The sequence below is a fragment of the Anarhichas minor genome, unplaced genomic scaffold, assembly GCF_050575085.1.
Source record: "Anarhichas minor isolate MPS153535 unplaced genomic scaffold, ASM5057508v1 ptg000043l, whole genome shotgun sequence".
NCBI lineage: Eukaryota > Metazoa > Chordata > Actinopteri > Perciformes > Anarhichadidae > Anarhichas > Anarhichas minor.
The window spans coordinates 2,482,808-2,504,991 of record NW_027466489.1 but is presented as its reverse complement, the minus strand read 5'-3'; the positions used below and the strand labels follow the sequence as shown (position 1 = coordinate 2,504,991).

The window sequence follows — 22,184 nt, the reverse complement described above, 5'->3', positions numbered from 1 at the left end:
TGAGTAACGTTTTCGGAGGTTAAACTGGAGGTTTGAATTGTAACTTTTAACTGTAAACCAGCGTAGTCATCGTGGTAACGGAGGCGAAAAGCACAATTTACCAATGAAGCTTTATAGTAAACATTGTCATTACAATCATATCTAAGAGGTAACCGAGCTGTCTCCTGATAGCGTATCAGCTCGCTAGATAACGTGAACTTGTGTTATCGTGCGTGTAACACACCGTGCTCTGTTGCTGCTGTTTTCTGCAGGACGTTTCCTGTCTCGTCTGCTTCTGCTCCCAGCTGGTCCTCAACAATGTCAGGTGGTGAGTCTGCATGCAGTGCAAATAGCATTCAAAACCAGTATGTTAATGTTACCAAGTTCATTTAAAATGAAACGAGAGACGTTTAGCCTAAAAGGTCTAAAGGTAACTGTTTACCTCCAGCAACTTAAATCTACATTAATGTACTTTATGCCACTACCCTGCAACAACTGAAGTGGCGTGTATAGTACTTGCATAGTGAAGTCATCACTTATATAGGGCAAAATAAATAGAAAATACTCAAAGAGCTATAAAATATGGCACCCTCTATCCCTATAGACCAGGGGTGTCCAAACTTTTTTCAAAGAGGGCCAGATTTGATAATGTGAAAATGCCCAAGGGCCAACAGTCCCTGCTGACATTATTTTAAACAATACAAGTAGCCTTGTAGATAAAACGGGGATGAATTTATATCATTGTATAAAGAGAGTGACATGAGAAGATCAATCTCATGTCTGTAAGTTAAATCAGCTATAATCACTCTTTTAAAGTGATTAGTGACTCGTCTAAAACATTTAAAAAAGGAATAACTTCAATAGAATCATTCTATACACTGTAGCTTCTTTGCATTCTATTAGAATGTAAAGAAGTTACATTCTGATACAATGTAGCTTCTTTACATTCTATTAGAATGTAAAGAAGTTACATTCTGATACAATGTAACTTCTTTACATTCTATTAGAATGTTAAGAAGTTACATTCTGATACAATGTAACTTCTTTACATTCTATTAGAATGTAAAGAAGTTACATTCTGATACAATGTAACTTCTTTACATTCTATTAGAATGTTAAGAAGTTACATTCTGATACAATGTAACTTCTTTACATTCTATTAGAATGTTAAGAAGTTACATTGTTGCCTTTTCTTCTCTTCCCACAAGAATGTAATTTTGTCAGGTTGATTAAAAAAAAGTCACTTTACTTCCTGACATTGTTACTTTACCACAGGGGTGTCCAAACTTTTTTCAAAGAGGGCCAGATTTGATAATGTGAAAATGCCCAAGGGTCAACAGTCCCTGCTGACATTATTTTAAACAATACAAGTAGCCTAGACATACATTGCTATTTAATCATTTTATTTTCAATAACAGCAAATAGCAATGTAACCAAATGTAAGCATTCATGTGTGAACAAATCTCAACAACTATTCTGCCTTTCTTTCACATCTTGAAAGTCAGATAACACAAAGAACAAGCCATCTAAAAGCTAATTACATAGAAACCGATCAATATTCTCACCTCAAGACAATCTTAAATATGACTTAGTGAGGGTAATGAAAAGTTGTCTCACATTTAAAGTTCAACACACATGAAACAGGCTAACGAAAAACATCAAGTTGTCTCTTAGTATCTGATGATAGCTCTTCAGTGTTACGAGCCAGGCAAACATTAGCAAACTCGGTCTTCTTCTCGGGGCAATTATGTTTTCTGCTATTTTCATAACAGTCTTTGATAAACTTTGTCATGTTTGTCATGTTTAGCAATTACCATGGCCACTTGGTAGCTTACTTTGATGATGTTTTCATGTGAAAAGGACCGCTGCTGTGTGGCCAAGTTATCTTGGAGTTGCTTCACTTTTCTAGCTCGGTCGCTCTCTGATAGCTTGTTGTAGCATTAGCATGTTTGGTCTCGTAGTGTCTCTTTACAATATAAATAATGCATTTTAAGACAGAAGGTGCGGGCCATATAAAATCTGACCTCGGGCCGTGATTGGCCCGCGGGCCGGACTTTGGACATGCCTGTTATAGACCCTTTTATTGGATAAGGAAAAACTAGTAATTTGGGATAAATATTACTGTGTTTGTGGTAAAAGTACTTATCTTTTAAGATGTACTACATGCTTTGAAAATAACACAAATAACATGCAAAAGTATTGTTTTGGAGAATACCCTGGGTAACAGTTACATGGTCACTAGGTGGTAACATCCTAATGGTAACCATCCCATATATATCTATATATCTCCAATTCATGTTTTTAAGTGGTGACCGGCCTTTATTTATAACTAAACTCTCTCAAAGATTAACATACTGTGAATACTGAATTGGAATAGTAATAGAGCAGTACAAAACTTCATCATTAAGTAGAACAAATATTTGCAAATAGTTACTATCAGTCCTGTTGATTAGCAGAAGCTTTTAATAGTCATGGCTCTGTTTTGTAAAATGGCAAAACACTCCTGGGTTTGCTGTTCTCATGCATTTGGCAACATCAGCCTTTGAATGCAACGTGTACTTAATCTAATTAAACGATGCTTTGTTCAGTTGGGTTTGATGGTGTTTTACATTTTACATTTCCTATGAAATGCTATGCATAGAAAGAGACACCGTGTTTTTTGGTGTATGGTCTCTGCAAACAAAATACTGAATTCCTTGAGCTTTGCTCAGAAGGAGTGGGAAAATAAATTCCCAAAGCCGCCAGTGTTATGCACAGTGGTCTGCTTTTAGCAAAAGGGTGAGTAGACGGAAAGCCTAACCAAACAAAAGAGGCAAAGAGAAAACCAAAAGAAGGAATAACGGGAGCCATCGGGCTAACATATTGGCCTCCTGCTTCCAGGTAAGGCTTTGAGAATGTTAGTAGTTTGGTTTGAGCAAAATGTGTGACATAGTTAAGGGCGTAGTCAAGATTTTCGTTTCAGACAGAAGTAGGCCCCTGTTTTTTACCCTTTGCTGCTGCTGCACCAGATGGTGAGCGTCAGCGCTCTCAGGAAACTGGGTCAGATTTCAGAAAAGGGAGAGAAGACACCCAACAAATGAGATTTCTATTCTGACAGAGGAAAGATGTTTTTGCATAATCTTATTTAACAGAAAGGTTGAGTTTTAGTTATTTGATCGTTGTACTGTATGTACAGGTCTGTTTTCAATCGTCAGGACATAGTTCAAACAGGTTTTTGATTGTCTTTGTTTTTAGCATAATGCCACACTCTATTCAAGTCTAACAAAGAATAACTTGTCGATTGAGTTTTGCTTTAAGAGATCAGTGTGTGGTTTTTGCGTTTTGGGGGTTTGATCTCGGCCACAGTCGTTGAGCATTTTGTTCACAGTTGATCAAGTTCAGTCCGATTAATGCAAACATGCTGAGCATAATCCTGTAGTTGCATCATCAATTCAGTTGTGTTCAGGTGTAAATGGAGGACGGTGGTCGAGGAAATGAATGATTGAGTGGCTGTGAGTTATCTTCACTGCGGGGACTTAATGGACTACAGCTACAGTATATCTGAAACTATCTCTATACCAAGTAGTATTCCTGTACACTGTGCTCCATACTGTCGTATACAGCGAGTTCAAATGATCACACATAGCCTACTAAATGATCAGCTGCATTGAAATAATGGAGATGCTCCTTAATGCTGTGTTTATTGCTTATGTTAGTGAAAATGTTGTCTAGAGTCTCTACCGTTTGATAAACTGAAGCTGTTTGAACAGCAGATTGTGTGCTCAGAACGGACAAACACGTCTAACTGTATTAGATTTTCATACCACTAGATGGGGATCTTTACTTTTTTTTTGTAGCTCAAAAGCCAGTGTCCTCCGGCTTCAGTAATATACAGTAGATGTGATGCAGTTTTTGAATACATGTTTATTGATGACATGAAAAATCCTGAATCTGAGATGGTTCCACTGAGCTGTTTTAGTTGTCGTCGGTGTGGGAGAGTCCTAGAAAAGCTCATCACGAGTCAGAGCTCTGCTGACTTGTTGAAGCTTGTGTGGTTACAACATTTAAATAGAAGTGTTTCATAAACTACAGGATCCACACGAGAGAAAGCTGTGCGTGTGGTTGCATTACTGGCCTCGCTGGGCATTGGTTGCCACTATTTATAATACATCATGTCAGGTGGGCCTTGCTGAGTGTGTTTAGCCTGACTCCCCTCAGAAGTTTCCAGAAGAGAAGATTGAGAGTTCACTTGTCAGTTTACGCACTAAGCTGGTTTCTGTGCTCGTCCACTCTGAACGATCAGTATTCTCTCTCTTTGTCTGGATCCCTGTCTCTGTGTTGAATACTCATTCTAACTGCTACTGTTAGACGAGTGGAACACTTTTGTCCTTCACTCACGTTGGTGCTGAGCTAGCGGTGGGGGTGTTGTCGGTCTCCGTGCTCGCTGGCTGGTCATGCTAGCTGCACACTTTGATCTGCAATGCCCTCCTCTGCCTCTGCCTCTGTCTGTTTCCTGCATCGGGGCTATAGGAAGCTCATTGCCTGGTTGCTAGGGCAACCAGGGCGGATGGCCCCCAGCGAGGGCCGGCTGAGCTTCGGGCCGCCTCTCGGCTCGTCGCTGTGCGGCATGCCTGCTGACCTGCTGCTGGCTAGGAGGAGGAGGATGAGGAGGAGGAGGAGCCAGCTCTGCAGAGGAGCTTCTCCCTGCCCAGTATGGGTCCTGCTGCCCACCATGAGACAGAGCCCCAGCATCAGCGCTCCTTTCTCCCTCTGCTGGCCACTGCGCACCTCTGACTCGCTTTGCTCCGGCAGTAACAGGAGCACGGGCAGCAAGATGTCATCCTCTTCTTCCTCCACCTCCTCCTCCTCCTCCAACAATGATGGACAAGCGAAGCCTAAACCTAAATCCCCGTTTCGTAAGAGGGGGAGCCTGCAGAGCACCACCAGCCCCGGTGAGTGTGGGGTGAGAGGGGTCCCGTAGAAGAATGAATGAGTTCACGGCTCTTACATGAATGTGGAGTTAAAAAAATGGCACAAATGCTAGTGCGGTGGCATTTAAGAATCCATGCTGCTCACCAGGAGCAATCAGGGAGGGTACTGAGTTTCCAGAGGCGGGGACCACTGCAACTCCAGTTTCTTGCTCAGTTTTGTTTTTATTCTGTTGTTGAGACTTTGGTTTAATGTGTTTGAAGCTTTGACTGATGTTGTATATTTAGAATTCAGCATGCTGCCTTGTGTGGAACTGTAATGCAATTCACAATCAAGAATATTTGAACTAAATGAACTAGGTCTATAACTGGGTTAATCCGTTGATAACATTGGTTTTATAATCAGTTTTTAGTTTTTATTGGTGATATATGAATCTAGAAATGCTTGGCACTTTAAAATGATCAATCAATAACTACAATTGTTGATTCGTTTTGGCAATTGACTCATCAATTAGTCAGCAAATCTTAAAAAGAAGAATCGTCTGTAAACGAAACGATAATCTTGACCGTGCATGAACTGACACTCTGCTGTAAATACGTTAGTACAATAAATACATAAATTACTGCAATAAATACACTATGACACAGCAAAACTCAAAAACATTGTACAACCTTTAGATATATTTAGATACTTTTAGACATGCATAGATATCTGTTATGTGGATTGTCCGCTGAAGTGGATATGCCCCCATTATTATATTGATTATTTCCTATAAAGTTATTATTTTTTAACATATATTTAACTTGTTTGCATGCATTGGAGGTACACTTTTTTTTTTTAAGTTGTCAGTTTATAAAGTTTGAAGGAATATTTGGGTGGTTCCTGGACTGTAAAGGGATACTTTGCCCTTAACGGGCCCCTTGTAGCAACCCCAGTTTATTATGCGTCTGCTGGCTCCTCCTTATCTCCTCAGCTTGGGTTGCACAGAGCAGCGGGATTGTTTTATCTTTCAACTGCACCTCTCTCATGACAACAACCCCCCCCCCCCCCCCCCCCCCCACCCCCAACTGTTTGGCCAAAACCTCATTTTTATTTGGGAGAATACACAGCGACCATGTGGAGAAAAAGAAACCTCATCATATCACATTTAAGTTGTATTCCTCCATCAGCATCCCAGATGTGATAACTATGAGGAACTTTGATTCAGTCTCATATTATAGATCGCTTTAGTGACAATGACTTCTGGACTTTTTAAACACAATCACAATGGAGTTGCAACAGTTCATATAACAAAATATGGGAAATGCCAATTCCTTTTTTATAGTTCCTCATTACTTGACTTGACTTAGATTTATAAAAGTTAAACAGTGAAGTAGTTCAATCTCAGCTGCCGTTCTATGAATAAAGATATTTGTTATTGACATTTTAATAGCATTTTAATGTCACCACAGGCTTGTATCTTACTGGCACATGGTGGAGTATAATTAGTTTTATGTAATTGTCTATTCACAATGGGATACGGGTCAAATGATCGTAGCTCTGAGATTACCTTTGAAGTTGATGCTAACTGATCTCTGTGGGGAGAGACTAGACCGTTAGAGCAGCAATCTATCTGAGGCAATTAAATGTTAATATTGATTTAATTTGAAGCTACCTCGTCACTGAGCCACGGCACAAATGTTGAATGTTTGCGAGACGCCGCAGCAGATCACAAGCAGTAACTCATGTTGATACACACTATACCGTATCTGCTGAGGAAGCATGTCTTTGCTGCAGTAATAAATAACTTAGAGGTCTCTCAGTCCATGCAGTTATTTAAGTCCTCTCAATTAGCCGCTCGGCTGAACCCACTGCACTCCCAGTCTGTCATAAGAGCCTCATGTAGGCCACCCATTACAATACTTCCATCTGACCACAGCAGTCTGTTACCATTGTTGGTGCCAAATTTCTGCTGCAGAAAAATCTACTGTAGCTGCAGCTTGGGCAGTTTGTATTAAATCCATGTCATGAACTGAAGCCTTTATTATTTTCTGCATTACTTCTTGTAGCAACCTCAGAAATATCTCCGCTCCGCGGCATCTTTCCTTTCAAGACGGAGGGTTAGGTTTTTTTCTCCGAACAAATTTGAATCTTCGTCTTTGAAACAGTTCTTTAATGCAATTGCTGGTGTTGGTTTGCGTGTGGAAACATTGATTACTCATCTGCAGGAATCTAGCTCTGCCTGCGGGCTGCTCTCTCCCACTGGACCTTCACTGCATCGCATGAAGCAGAATATGTAATGTCCTGGCTTTGCAGCCAAAGCTATATGACGTGAGGTAGAGGCTTTTAAAATCTGCCAGAGAGGTGGAGGGAATCCCTCTCTCCTGCATGAGTCACTGCTGCGCTTTCTGTTGTGATCTGATCTCATACAGAGGCTCTTACCGTGATCTTCACTATCTTACTGGCCTCCAACTTGACACTACCCTCTGTACCTTTCATCTGTCTGGTGGTATAGCCCTCTGTTGTGGTTGATTACCAGAAATCCTGTTCCCGTCATGGCATGTCTCTGTGGACTTCTCTCTTGAATTTATGTGCGTTCTCTATTTCAGGACTTTTCTAAGTCATGTGGGCTCTGTACCGTTACCCCTGAGGGGGGTAAATTATTGCACATATTAGCACATCTACACATTTTTGCCTTATAGACTTTAACCTGCACAACCTGAAACTTGTGACACCAGGAGACACTGCCCTAGGCCCCATTATCTCAGTTGAGATTGTGAGCGTTAAAGCATATTGTAGGAGTTGCCTACTCCTGCTGAAAATGTGTCCGTGAGATTTCTTTCTTTACTTCTGAGAGACAAAGCAGAACCTCTGCAGTGCCACTGCACAATGTATAATTTATATGGTGAAACTGTAAACTTTAGAGCATTGAGGGAACGAGTGGATACATAGTTGTGTCTAAGAGCAACTAAAAGATACAGCAATCACTTTTGTATCACAAAAAATAAGGACTTTATTTTGGTAACATGTGAGAATGTTTAGAACATTTTCTGTGAACTTCTTTAATGGCACATTTAATAGGTACTGTTCTGCACTTTTCCATTTCACCGCCAGAGGGAGTCTCTGAACCAAAAGTGCTTTGTGAAGTCAGAGGTTTTAAACAAGTGACTGGTTGTCAGTGTCTTTGGCATGAGTGAGGACCAGTTTGCTCTGTGTTTGGGTGGAAAATTCCAGGGTGGAAAATTCCAGGGCTTTCTTCTTCTATTAATAGCGTGGTTGCTTCCCATGGAACAGAAGAAGTGTGTCACTTCTGGAAAAAGGATTTTGGAGGACCAGGAATCAAGGCCTTGAAAGCTGTGTCACCAACAGGTGGGCATGTTGTTGTTGTTGGGGCAAGTAGATAACCAGCAGAGCCACAAGTCATTTTAATCGTCACTACAACATACGCACACACGCGCACATCAGCAGCGAGACTCATCATGCCATTGGACACACTCACTGGGTTGATTTGCAGGCTGACAGACAGACAGTGTTTATGCAAATATGCTGCTTTGGTCTGTCTCTGCTCTCCGCATGGCTGCGGTTCATCTGAACCACCTCACTGATCACAGATGAACCAGCATCAGCTGATGGTTGGTCCCTGAGCGGCTATTTATTGTCCTGTGACCTCAGAGAGTCAGTGAATCACACGCCCACCTCTCCCCTGGTCACTTAATGATCTCCACTAATGCATCGGGAAAAGATGCAAACAATCATCACAGTTGTTTTAAACACGCGCTCATCACAGTTCACTGATCATCCGTGAGTTTTGAGTCACATGTTTTTGGAGAGTGGGGTGAGATGTGGGCTTTAAATCAACAGATGATACAGATTGTCACTTCTTAAGTAGCCATTGGTTCAGTCAGGCAGTTTCTGTCCACTTTGAAATGATCAATTGTTAAACTGTTCTTTATTGTTTGATATGAAGCGATATCAAGTAGCAAATTCTGTCTGTCATTGTATTTGCATTGTTGCATTACTGTGCGTGTCAGACCACTAAAATAAGCTCTCCTAATGAAGCTTGTGTCAAGAGCTGAAATGAATAATCGATTGACTGAAAATAGATCAGCAATTATTATAAAATGATAAAAGCAGTCATTTTTCATTCAGCATCTGGTTCCGGCTTCTCAATTATGAGGCTTTTCTCTGTTGTATATCAATGTAAAAGGAATATTTTTGGTTCTCAAACTGTTGGTCGGACAAAACAAGACATTTCAAGATGTCACCTTGGCTTTGACTTTGCATTTCCAGAACGATTAATCAATGAATTTATACAGACTTTCTGTAGACTATTTAGCATTTATAACATTCTGTCGTCGCAGTTTTACCAAACAAAATAAACAAATAAATCAAAACAAGAATGGTGGGTGTCCCAAAGTAGAGATATCAGTAATACATTGTGTGCATGCACATGTGAATTTCTATCTTTAAGTGCATAGAAACAGGTCATGTGTTATCAGAAGCCTCCTCACTTAACCATCTCTGTGAAGCTACACTCTTTTAATTACCTTTTGCTTTGATCCCTGACTCACCTTTGGTCACAGGAATGGGAAATTAACCTCTCAGTGGGTTCGAGCAGTGCTAAGTAGGGTGTGCCACATGTATGCATGTGTATATGGGAGTATATGGTCAGTGTTTTTGTGTATTTGCCGTGTGATGGGGCTGCAGAGAGGATGGACTTAGGTAGAGAGATACACAGCATCAGTCTGAATGCTAAGAGGCCATGAGTATTTTGTTTGAATGTTTCTCCTGTTTTATTCCCATGGGAATTTCTGTGCAGGGTTAGAGATTAGGTTTCCTTGACAAGGGCCTTATCAATAATGCCAGCTCTTCTCTCCTCTGGGAGAAAGGGAGTCAAAAGCGGTGCACAGCTACTCCCCCGTGGTCCGTTGATTAGTGTCTTGGGAACAGGATGTGTGGAGTTAATAGCAGCAAAGCTCAAGCTGGGGCTAAAAATGACACCAAACCACAGGCTGTTTTCAAGAAATGTGGTTTTAAGAAAGAAAGTGGATATGCACATTGTCTAGCTTTTGTCAGAAAACTTCCCAGCTTGCTCTGATTTCATTGCTGTAAGCCAGCAATGTTATCAATGGCAAAACACATACTCCTCCTCTTCATCATTTACCCGAAACAAAGGATGACATTTCAATTTGTAAGCTCAGAGCAGAAAGTCAAAGATAGAAAATTGCCTCAAGCTAGTACAAGATCACAGAAATATGTTGCATGAGAAATCCCTACAAGCACTATAGCATATAATGCATTCTCCTCTTTGAGAGTACATAACTGTTCTAGGTTAGGTAGTTAGCTAGGATCTCACAGCTATTTTTAAGCTTTGCACTCTCAAAAATGTACACCTTCACCACCACCACCACAGGCAGGCCTGGAATGAGGACACGTTTCCTTGCTTTATCCAAGTCTTGAGCAAAGTACCTCTAGGGTTACACAATTCTTATTTATTCATGATTTGTGTGTTCTTTATGAAATATGTGAAAGTACTTGAACCAACTATCTTGCACAAATCAAGTTAATCTTTTGTATTTGATCTCAAAGATGTATCAAATGTAAACGTAAATCAGCATATTCACATTCACTAATATTGTTAAAATTTAAGATGAATGCAAAGGTGGCTGTGGCGGCGGGGCGTGTTCGGGCTGAGCTGCAGAGGGGACAGAGTGGTTCAGGGAACGGTGCCGGGAGAGGCTTAATTGGGCGCAGCTGAAACCCATCTAAATTGTGTGTCTCTCTCTCTCTCTCTCTGACATAAAAACACTAGTAGTGACGGAGGCGAGAGAGGCGAGGCAAGAGACACAGACTGGCCGTGGGGCAGAGAAGTCGGCAGACCTGGGGAGAACCCACACGGCGTGCGCTCGGAGGAAGGCAGCAGAGCGCACGATCCAGTCCAGCCTGTGTGAATAAGACTGAATAACTAAATAAAGAGTGGTTGAGAAACACTAATTGACCGTGTGCTGGCGTACTTGTGCTCCCAGGACCCACAGGGGTAGCAAGAGTTTGTTACAGTGGCGAAACATATTTTTAGCTTTGTAAAACTTTTAATCACATGTTTACTCGCTGTATTAGAAACCCAGGCCCATGATTGGTGATGAGTGGGTGTTGATTGTGGTTAGTATCTATGATAATTCTAGGATGTGGAGGTAAAGTTTCTTCTTCCTTTAAAATTCATATAAAATCTTAGTCAAACATGCAACTTTGAAATGAGGAGGAGAGGAGATCTCACATTTAAGACACTGGTAGGCACAAAGACGTGGCCTATCGATCTCTTTGCCGGTCAAACTGGTTACTGTTGAGTTGGGAGGAAAGATGAAAAACAAACTCTCACTTATGAGTCAGATAAGTAGAACAACATTGTCATTGTAGTTTCCTCCGAGTCTTGTGTACTGTATATTGTTGGCTGGATTTTATTTCCAGCTGGATGCTATATATGTTATTTTATGAATTTAGGATCTGTTCAGAATTCCGTACCTGGTGTTGTTTGTGTTTTGTGTGTCTTTCACGCAGATGTTTATGTCTGTGTGCCTATATTAGTTTGACCTTCATCTGGAGAATTCCTTGATGATCTTAATATATACACTGAAATACAGCAGACAGGCCTTCCTTGTGCCGTACAGACAGCAGTCATGTGAGAGAGGAAGGAAACAACCTCCCCTGGCATCATGTGATCGGTGCAGAAAGTAACATGGCGTACAGCATGTTGATGGGCTCACTTGCATGTACACACAATCTTATATTCACATACCTAAGCTCAGTCATACTAATATTGACCTCACAAACACAAGTGATCACACTGAAGGCATTGAATTCAAACATCTGATAATCGCATTCAAATGATTTAAAGCATAACACAAAGTCCCGTCAAGTTCAGTTTATTTGGCTACATGCGAAATGTGACTCGCTGCATGGTTGCATCATCACAGACTCAACAACAGCAAGTGGAATAAAAAGTATCTGCACGTAATAAAACGTCACAGCAATAAGCCAATTAGAACAGATACAATTAATGAGTAAGAGCAACTTATCAAGAAATCCACAAGCCAAAGATCACATTACAGTGCTACAGTGTTGGTAAATACATATGAGGCAAATACATTGTTAGAACGCAAATTAAGTGTTTTTATTACACATACTAAGAAAGAAAGTTTGAATCTATGTGTAACAAAACCGGCCATTTAAATGGACATGTAATAAGTACCGTTATTCATAACATGATTTAAAGGTTTGCACTCGGGATGATTGAAGTGGTGCATCATGAATAAGAAGTGGGCGGTAGAAAAGAAGTGGAAGTGGCCAGGGATGCGTGGCCTCCTCCATTTTACAGCACAATAGAGCCTAAAGTGGTTCACCCCAGTCCCTCCCCTTTTCTACCACGTGGTATGTTCCAACTCAGTATTTAAATCCGGGAGCTTGAAGGCTGTGCTATTCATGCAATGAAAACCGGTGTAATCCAGGAAGCAGCTGGGAGGCAGAGGCAGAGAGAGGGAGAGAGAGAATCGGAGGAAAGAGGGAAGAAAAAAATGCTTCAGCAGCACATTTGAGGTGGCGACAGTTAAAAGAGGAGAAGCGGAGACAGAAAGAGTGGGGATTGTAAGATCCTGGTGTTAGAGCAGCTTGTGTTTAGGAGGTAGCGTATGCTGTCTCTCTCTCCTCTGTCTCTCTTTGCTGTCATTCTCTCTGCTCCACTGTGCCAGCGGGGGGAGGGTGCATCGGTCGTCCCAGGCCTAGTTACATGTCCCAGCATCCCGCAAGAGCTCACACCAGGCCACTGCGACCGTAACCGAGACTGTGAGAAAAGGACAAGACAGTGAGATAGAGGTACTGTAATCTGCGCGCTTAATGATGAACAGTATCATATGCTGTAATGTTGATGTTAATACTGTCTTGCTAGAAGTTACTGCAGTTCTGTGTGAGGCATGGCACTTATCACTCTGTAAATACTGCACAAGGAAGCTTATTGTGACAGATGAGGTGTCAGTAAACACAGTTGCTGTGTACTGGAATAAGCTGACCGCATGTAGAAAATCAGTGTGAGGAAATATAGAAATGAGGAGGAGGAGGGGGGGGGGGGTTGTCTTAAAGAAAGAGAGAGAAATACGTCATGCATCTGTTAGGTTGGTCGGTTGCTTTGATGCTGATATTCGGGAAGCTCGATGTGTGCCGTAGTTTATTACAGAGTGTGGCTGTTGCAGTGAGTGAACATTTGGGGCATCTAGTCCCTGCTGGTGTTTGCTGTCCTGCATGATGCAGTAATATTGCCCGGTGGATTAATCACTGAAATCCTTGTGAGTGTTCAGACACAAACAAAACATATACAGCATATGGAGCTGTAATAGTGGGCAATAAATCAGGCGGTTGCAGCAGTTTCAGTTGCTGATAAGGTGCCAGTGATGCTGGAAGAAAATGAGGATCTTATTCAGAACTGCATCTTCATCAACACTGTAGCACTGTAACAGACAGATACTGTAAACTGCTGGGGTCTCAAGTCCACCCGAACATGTTTGTTGATGTTTGTAAGTGTCTTTGTGAGAACAGCTGACATCTGTTTTGTGTGTTGGTGTATGTTGCAATGACGAGTCAGATCTTTCGCCTCTGAAAGGCTGTTTATGTTATAGAAAGCTGCGGAGTAGCAGTCAAGGTAGATGTCTCTCACCACTGCACTGAGAATCATCTTTGATTTTCTGCATGTATTGAAATGTATTCTTGTCTCTCCATCAGTCCTTCATTAAGTGGAAAAAATAGAAAGAAAATAAAGTGAATTTGCAGGCAATCGTTTTTAGCTGGCAAATTTCATGAGCAATGTTGGTTCGCTTGTACTGATCCCTACTACTGATAATATATTTAAAAAAACAAGACCAAAGTAAAGGTTTATTCTCATCTGTGGTTGCTAAGAAACATCTGAAGTGGTGTCATCATCACTATTCCTCTCGGGGTATAAAGTCAAATCTCTTTCAAAACACTGGAGCCACAATTGCATTAGACCAAAAAGTAAACTAAAACACATTTCTGTGGGACACTATGGCATATTTATTATGCAATCCACAGATTCGTTGCTGCTGCGTGACGTCCCTGGCTGTCCATGACTTTTACCGTAGTAACAGACAACAGGTTCCCTCGTGTTTGTATAAGTATTTAATATCACTACACATATAAGTAGATAGCCTTCATTGAGATACTTTTGCTGTTGTGTTGAAGTTTATATGGGTGAATAATATGGGAACAAACACATGTTCAGCTGTGTAACAATAAGAAGAAGGGCTGGGCAATATTTCAATATTATTTGTTAATTGATTTTCAGCAGAATTCTATTGTAATGACACAATATTTACGTTATTGTTCTACGACTTTCTATTGTCAAAGCTAATTTGGAGCTAACTGTAATTAATAAGTATGTTTTTGATGTTGACTTTTGAGACGTATGAAGTCTGGTGTCATGTAATGTGGAAAAGTGGAACCCAATTTAAACATCGGCTAGATTATAATTTCTGTGATTTTGAACGAATTTGCCATGTCATGATATATAGTTGTGAATATTGTGACAATGATATCAACTATATTGCCTTTCTATTCTATTCTCGCCGTACTCGCCACACCTTAATCGAAGCATTGAAGATGAGTATCATAATTATTTTTGCTGTGTCGAATTTAGAAATAAGTTAACATGAAAGAAGAGGCTTTGTTTGCTTATTAGCACAATAGTTCATTCCCCCCTGCTGCTATAGTCACCTTCACTTCTGGATAAAAGCACACCTGCTGAACACTTAATGCAAAAATAAAGTGACGTTTTCCTTTGAGAGTCGTCTTCTCCTCACTTAAGCATGAAGCCAGCAGAGATCCAGCCCTCTGATTGTTGGTTATCCGGGTAAAAAGGAAAACAATCAATGATCTATTGTATAACAAACTGAAACTCACTGCCAGACCACAATGACAAAAGGGAATTGCAGATTTAAAATAAAAGTATAATTCTCATTATTTCTTTGAGACATGTATAACATGTCATTGGCTGTAGTCATGTATGGGCAAAAAATAGAGCAAGGACAGCCACAACATGTCCGCTGCTGCTCCGTGTGCTTGACGAGTTGATATCCATGCAGAAGAGGCGGTGGAAGGCCAGATGTATTCACCAAAATGCCAGTAACCTTGGGTCTTGTTATTGTGTTGACGACATTGCACTGATAATAGTTGTGTAACATCTGTCATCTCTACAGTGGCTGCCAATTCTCATTAGTTCTCTGTGATATAATGTTTGTCATGATAGGAAGCTTTGATCCCAATGTGGGGCTTATGGGACTGGATATTTGTTGCATAGAAAGTAGTATTATTGTCAAAATCCGCTTACATCATATTACACAACCTAAAAGTTGTCAGATTGTGATAGATTAGTGCAGTACCCATTCGTGGGCGTGGACATTCGGAGTGCACACTGGTTCATTCAAAGTTTATTAATATTGTTGCATGTCCAAATTGAACCAACTTCGGTACTGCATGTCCTTCGGTCCCCAGCAATTCATGGTCATGGAATATGTTTAAGAGCATAACTGTACACTGTTTTGGTTGACTACTGCCAAAACTAGTTTACTGGGAGGATGAGACGCGCTGCAAAGATTGTATTGATCCTCAGAGAGCGGAGGCAGCTCCACAGATTCTAGATGACTGTCTCTCTGGAGCGGTTCAAAAGAACAAGTAGCGCATGTGGGCGGTGTGCAGACTCAGGTCCCAGGGATGTGAGAGAAAGCTGAGATGGAGAGCTTTGTCAATATTACTCACTGGTCCAAGAAATTATCTCACAATGACTACATGGAGATGTATTGGTTGACTCATTTCATTCTAAAACAGAAGAGACGCCCTCACAAAGTATACAGCGTGTTTGAGGTGAGGCTAGAGAGCCTGGGTTTGTTTGCCAGCCTGTCTGCCAAAATGCATTCGCATGGAATCTGGATCTGCAGTGGTTTGAAAAACAAACAAACAGTGCTTGTGTCGAGGCGTCAAAGAAATACTACCAAAAAAAAGGAAACGAGGGTGTTTTTTTCCCATGTTGATCCACACTCTCCCAAATGAGATGCACAGTTTGAATTTGTTCCAAGGACAAGCCCACAGTCAACAGCCTAAGTTTTTACTATTGTTGGACTCCACCGTGGCATTTATCTTTATTGACCGTTTAAATCTAACTTTAGTTATATAACACTGTCAAGAAAAAATGAACAATACCCTTTTTCATTTAGCCGTCTAGTTACTGTTTGAACATCTGTTTTTAAATGAATGAATCATACAGGCCTTTATGACCGATAAGCGTTTGATGAAGTTTCATATCATAATTGGGCCTCTGCTGTTGTTTTTATGTTTATGTTTTATGTCTCTCCTGGCTGTGTTTTTGTTTGTTTTGCATGTCAGTAGTGATTTTTGAAAGAGGTATCGCATTGCAGAGCAGAATATGAGCCAAAAAACAAAGTTTCATTCTTCTGCTTTTCTTTGTTATTGATTTTGTAGTCTGGTGAGTTTCTCCCAGTCTGTTTGTATTTACTTGTATAGATGTGTTTTGTGTTGTTTGTGCTCCCTACTACCAGTCAAGTCAGTTTTATATATATATATAGCCCAGTTTCACAAATCACAATCAATCAAGATCATTTGTCTCTGAGGGCTTTACAAACTGTACAGCATGCGACATGCTCTATCCTTAGACCTCTACTACCATGATGTCACTGAGATAAATAGAGTTGGGGGTGCTGTGGTTATTTGTGGGTGACAGGCCGGGGATTACATGAATACTATACTGGGGTTTACTCTGTTTGTGTGTTTGTTCATGTGAAGATATCCACACACGTCTGCACTGTGCATGTAGACTGATAAATTGGCCAGGCTGATATTAGTTTATCTCAGAAATATTTGTTGGCCATTATGTTGGCAGCAAGAAAGCAATTTCAGTACAGATATGACAAAGATATAACAGAGTTAATTTAGAAAGTGTTGCCAAAGTTTATATTTAAACGGTCTACTCAGTACATATTGTGGTCGCATTTCTTTAAAAAACTAATTTATGGCATCCTTTTCGAAAATGTTTATTTTTTTAAAACTATCATATCTACCTCAAAAATACAGTATTGGTTGGGCTATAATATTGCATGTTGCCCTTGAGCGTATGATTGCGAATCTTATCGTATCAAAGCTGTAACTCGCATCCTGTAAAACTTCTATGTGCCATATTGAAATGTTTGACTATGTCATGCTACTATAGTATACTGTGGAGAGGTACCCGCTCTGTCCATTCCTGACTTCACGGCCTTGGAGGCAGACAGCAGATGGCAACAGCTAATTGTCCCAGGCCAGACACAGTACCGACAATGCCACCAATTATAGAGGAGAGTGAACGCACCACTCCTACAGTCACAGACTTGTTATGAGTGAGTGAGTTACTGTGTGTGCACATAACTATGGTTCTCTTTAAACTGTGGTTCTCTTAAAGTGAGATGTATGGCTTTTTCTTTTTTAGAAAGTACACAGTAATTAGTACATTTGATGTTCCTCATTGTCCCTAAGTCTTTGGAGAGAAAGGTATTTGGTCCTTTGGTGGTTTTCCTCTCTTGCCTTTGATTTATTCTGGAGTGGAGCAGGCCTCATCTGTTTCCAGCAGGTCTAGAGTGGGGAAGGCCCCTCTATGCCATTCACAGGTGTTTGTACGCATGTGTCAGTGTGTCAGGTAATTCTTTACAAGTGTGTGTGTGTGTGCATGCCTGTGTGTGATTGAAGTGACACAGTATATATTGGTACAGCCGTCTATTCTGTTCTTGGACATAGCACAAGGAGTTTCCTGCAGACACAGCCGCTGTCACCGGAGCTTCATAGGTAATCATGGTGATGCACTATTTGCATTTGTTTAACTTCTGGCTAACTGTTCGTGACTGTCTTTGGGTTTGATGTCTTTGGTGCAGATACTAATGGGCTAATGTGTCCATGTAGCTGAAGGAAGGAAACAATGAAAGTTCTCTTGGCCAAAGTTTGCTCAATCTTGAAAACTATTGTTAGGCTGTTTTTTGTTGCGTCTCGTGAGATGAGTTATGTGTAACAGCAACTACTGTAGTAACTGGTGGAAGATGTAAGTGATTGAAGTGACTGATTTTCTAGTTCTACATAAAATGAATTGATAACAGCGGTAGTTTGTATTCGCTGTTTGTCCAAAGTCTATCGTTTTTAATGAAATGAATGTGAAGTTATATTGAACGAGTCTAAGCTGTAGTGTGCACATAGTCTGAGCCAACTCCCCACTCAAACCACCATGCGTTCCAATCTTTGGTAAACCAAGTGTAAATTGTTTATTTTTGTCTGGGATGGTACTGTCTCTATTTTACATTTTTTGTATCTGAACCTCGCCGAGTTCTGTCAATTGCTTCTCACATGATGTTGGATGCAGTTGGCAAATTTGTAATTTCTGTGTATGTACGTTGAGAGCAACGTAAAAATGATATGGCTCTTCCCCACAGACAATACGCTGCATACAGAGGTGGAAAGTGTATTTTTTTCCACTGAAGGTACAGTGACTTTACTGATTCTGGCTTACCTAAGCATGTCGCCACGTTACTCAGCAGAAAAGAGACAACGTTGTTAAATATCATCTTTCCCACGCAACACTAAAAGGATGCGTTCAAGATGGATTGTCTGAATTGCATTGTGTGTCTCCAGATGCAGAAAATTAAACCTAGCTCTATAGTCTATACTATTCAGTAGACAGTATAACTTTTATTTTGCTGACATTTTACATAGCTAAGAAAATGTGCATAGATTACAGAGAAATGTTCTTGGATTACTGCTCAAATTATTATTTATTATTTTATTTTTTACAAATGACAAACTCTGTCTCTGTCTGCTTACAGACCTGTGTGGTGCATCTGGGCCCAAGCCCCTCAAGCCCCAGAGATCACTTCCAGGGACGCCTGTTTCTCTGACACACTACCCAATCGACCTGCGAACATCCATGGACGAAAAATACAAAGAGATTGCTGAGGTAATAATTCAAATCCACACTAATTACATGAGAGCTTTTAAGTACAGCTAAGCTAAATAGTCTTAGCATCCATGCACCAGCTTTCCAGCCATTCAGATATTTGAATTAGCTGTTACTGGTATTTGTTTGTTCAATATGTGCCTTGGCTTTTTATGGCTTTATTTGAAGGTAAATATAGCGGGGGGGGGGGGGGGGGGTTGTGTGAGCCCCAGAGTTCTCCATATCTGCACAGGTGCATGGAAGTGGACCTGTTTTCCTGTTTTATGACACCATATAACATGTGTTTGCACAAAGGAGCTGTTCACACGCAGCATGGCAGAGAGTGAGATGCGAAGCGCACCGTATGAGTTTCCAGAGGACAGCCCCATCGAACAGCTGGAAGAGCGACGGCACCGCCTGGAGAGGCAAATCAGCCAAGACATTAAGTGAGGAAATGCAAACACACTGCACACACAAAGCCAGTTAAATAAACACTTAACATAATCTCTGACAGACAGAGCTCTCCCACACCTCCACATTTTACACACAGTCTTGATTTCCCCCAATGCACACATGCTTATCAGCTTCCAACATGCCAGTTTGTGGGCTAACTAACCTCAGCAATCGGCTAACAGGGCTAGCCAGCACATTGCTCCTGTTCTGGTCTTCAATCTTCTTCTATGCAAAACTTTTACGAGGAGGTGGGTTCTGTCTCAGTTGCCGGGGTTGAAGCTATCTGCACCAATAAGCCGATCGTGCAACCTGCAAGCCCCTGTTTACCAATCAGGGTGTACAACCACTAACTTATGATATTATTCTGTTGGTGCCAATCCCCTGGATCACTTAATACCTTATGCTTTGTATGTATATGTATATATGTAAGTGTATATGTGTGTGAGAGAGAGCTTGTTTGATTGTGTGTGCATATATCTGGTCTCTCTGCCTTTGTGTGCTTCATTTCTTCTCACTACCTCTGATGCCAATCTGCCCCTGCCTTGCCCACGCTATCCTGCGCCGCTGCATATCACCCCAAGGCTTGAGCCAGAGATTTTGCTCCGTGCCAAACAGGACTTCATGAAAATCGACAGTGCTGCAGACCTAGAGTGAGTGAGATCTGCTTCAGTATGTATGATCTGTGTAGTGATTTTCTTTCAATTCATCTCTATTTGGCTTGTATTCTTAGAAATGTGCACGGCAACTACTTGCCTGAATTTTTTATTATTTATAATTACTATAAACCTATTGCTGTCTAGTCTAAAAGTATTTAGGAATTGTTGGTTGAAAGTGCTTTTCTCCAGAACCACTGGCAGATTATCAGAATATTGGGATGGATCACATCTTCCCCCTGCTGGTGACTAGATGTACGAATCCGTACCTTACTTTTTGCTTTCTGCTGTCTCTAAAGACAGAAAGTCTCTCAAGTCTGAAAGTCTATACTCTGTAGGCCTATGTGCATTTTCTATTGATCTTGATTTGACTTCCCCTGTTTACTTGATGATTAAATGTCCCGTCAACCCTGAGAAATCTTACAGTGCGGTCACTTGGCAGCTCTGTAGGTTAATTATTGTTTCAAAATAAACTGCACTAATGCTGCCATTGCAAATGTATACATTCTATAACATCTGGATTATCTTCTCCATCATTTACTTTTCTGCTGCTGCTTATATCCACATATTCTCCATCTCTACATCTGGTATGCTTTTGCCTACCTTTCTCTTGTTTTAAACTCTCCTTCTTACTGTCCGAATCCTTGCAGGTTATTGACGGAGTCGAGTTGGGACACTGATGATGGCTTTAGAGAAAGGGCATTGCCACTGGAGAGAGAATACCAGCGGGTGTCAATATCTGGAGAGGAAAAGTGTGGGGTGAGGAGCTTTTTTCAAGTGATTTTTTTAATGTGTTTTTATCAGCAATTAAACTTAAACTCTTGTAAGGTAATCCCATTTTCATTGCTGTGAATTGATATCTTCCCAGGTGCCATTCGTTGACCTGGTTGATGCTGCAAAGTGTGTGGTGAAGGCATTATTCATACGGGAGAAGTACATAAAGCGATCCATGCAATCCTTTTGTAAGACCACAGCTCATGCCCTGCAGGACCTCGGGATGAAGCCTCTGGATCTGACAGACTATGACGATATAGCAGAGACCCCTGTAGATGCTGGTATCTCATGCACACACCAAACATATTCTATTGCAGTTAGAAATAGCCATGAGTGTTTTGTTGAATTTCACAGAGATGACCATTGTATCGTAAAGAATATTTGATTAGTCAATCGACAAAGAAATAATCAGGATTCAGGATTTTCTGCTTTTCTTTGTCTTGTATGATAGAAAACTGAATATCTTTGCCTTTTGGATGGCTAGTCAGACAAAATAAAGTAATTTAAATCAGGGGCAAAGTTCCAAATGCAGCATTTGCTCCTATGAACCAAACAGTTGAGTATCTTTCCAGTGGACTGTAGTCTTTCTACTCTTCACGGTTTCCCTCTTTATGAAGACAATAGTTGCTTATTAGCAAAGTGTTTCAGCTCTCTGCAAGCTTGTCTCATGATATAACTAGGGCTAAGGTAACATCCCACGTTTTGTCTAAAGAGGTTTTCCAGGACCATAACAAATGGGTGTGTTCAAGCTTGAAAAAGCTTGACAGTCTTTAAGGTGAGGCAGGCAACTCATAACTGGGTATATACTGCATTATGTATATTGACATAGTGACAGCTAGGAAATGCCAGAAAGAAAGTGAAGAACTTGCTAAGATAATCTCCCCCTTAAGACCCTGAACTTGTGGGCAACACAATTAAGAAACAAGACGCACTGCTTCAACAGCTGTTTTTTAAATTTGCCAAATTCTAATTTAGTTGTGATTCTTAAATGAAAACACAGTAGTCGCTCAGGACCCCTATGTAATACGAACTCCCACACTGTGTCTCATTTATCTGAGCAGTTACCAAGTCATTGTTTATATGACTGTTTTTCCCAGATGCCCCCGTTCACCCACCTGTCTCAAAGACGCACCCCTATGACATGGACCCCAAGAATATGCCGGCAGACACAGGATATGGTTGCAAGATGATAAGTGGACTCATCCACGTCTACAACAAGAAAACCAACATGGACAAGTATGTCTTTGTCCCCGACGACAAGTTAATTAGAAAAAAAAAAGATTGTGTGTTTGTATTACTTTTATACTGTTCTCCTTTTCAGAAGCACAGAACTGGACCTGCCCTATCCTGACTTGACGGAGTATATTGAAGACATGAATGTTATGATGGCCCTCATTATCAACGGCCCAGTGTGA

General features: G+C 40.9%; 1 protein-coding gene across 9 annotated transcripts in view; it reads left to right on the top strand.

Moving 5' to 3' along the window:
• Positions 1-22,184, top strand: part of ampd2a (adenosine monophosphate deaminase 2a) — a 29,853-nt gene that overhangs the window by 237 nt on the left and 7,432 nt on the right. Inside the window, exons 2-10 of one of the 9 annotated variants that reach the window (XM_076110506.1) lie at positions 252-304; positions 10,682-12,732; positions 18,780-18,910; positions 19,205-19,335; positions 19,924-19,992; positions 20,646-20,754; positions 20,864-21,050; positions 21,867-22,005; positions 22,091-22,180. In XM_076110506.1, coding sequence (XP_075966621.1) covers positions 18,881-18,910; positions 19,205-19,335; positions 19,924-19,992; positions 20,646-20,754; positions 20,864-21,050; positions 21,867-22,005; positions 22,091-22,180 — 755 coding nt within the window. In that variant the 5' untranslated portion in view covers positions 252-304; positions 10,682-12,732; positions 18,780-18,880. Of the gene's footprint in view, positions 1-251; positions 308-1,095; positions 4,911-10,678; positions 12,733-12,770; positions 17,313-18,779; positions 18,911-19,204; positions 19,336-19,923; positions 19,993-20,645; positions 20,755-20,863; positions 21,051-21,866; positions 22,006-22,090; positions 22,181-22,184 lie in introns of those variants that run through there. The other 8 variants (XM_076110508.1, XM_076110505.1, XM_076110504.1 and 5 more) reach the window with 8 other exon arrangements.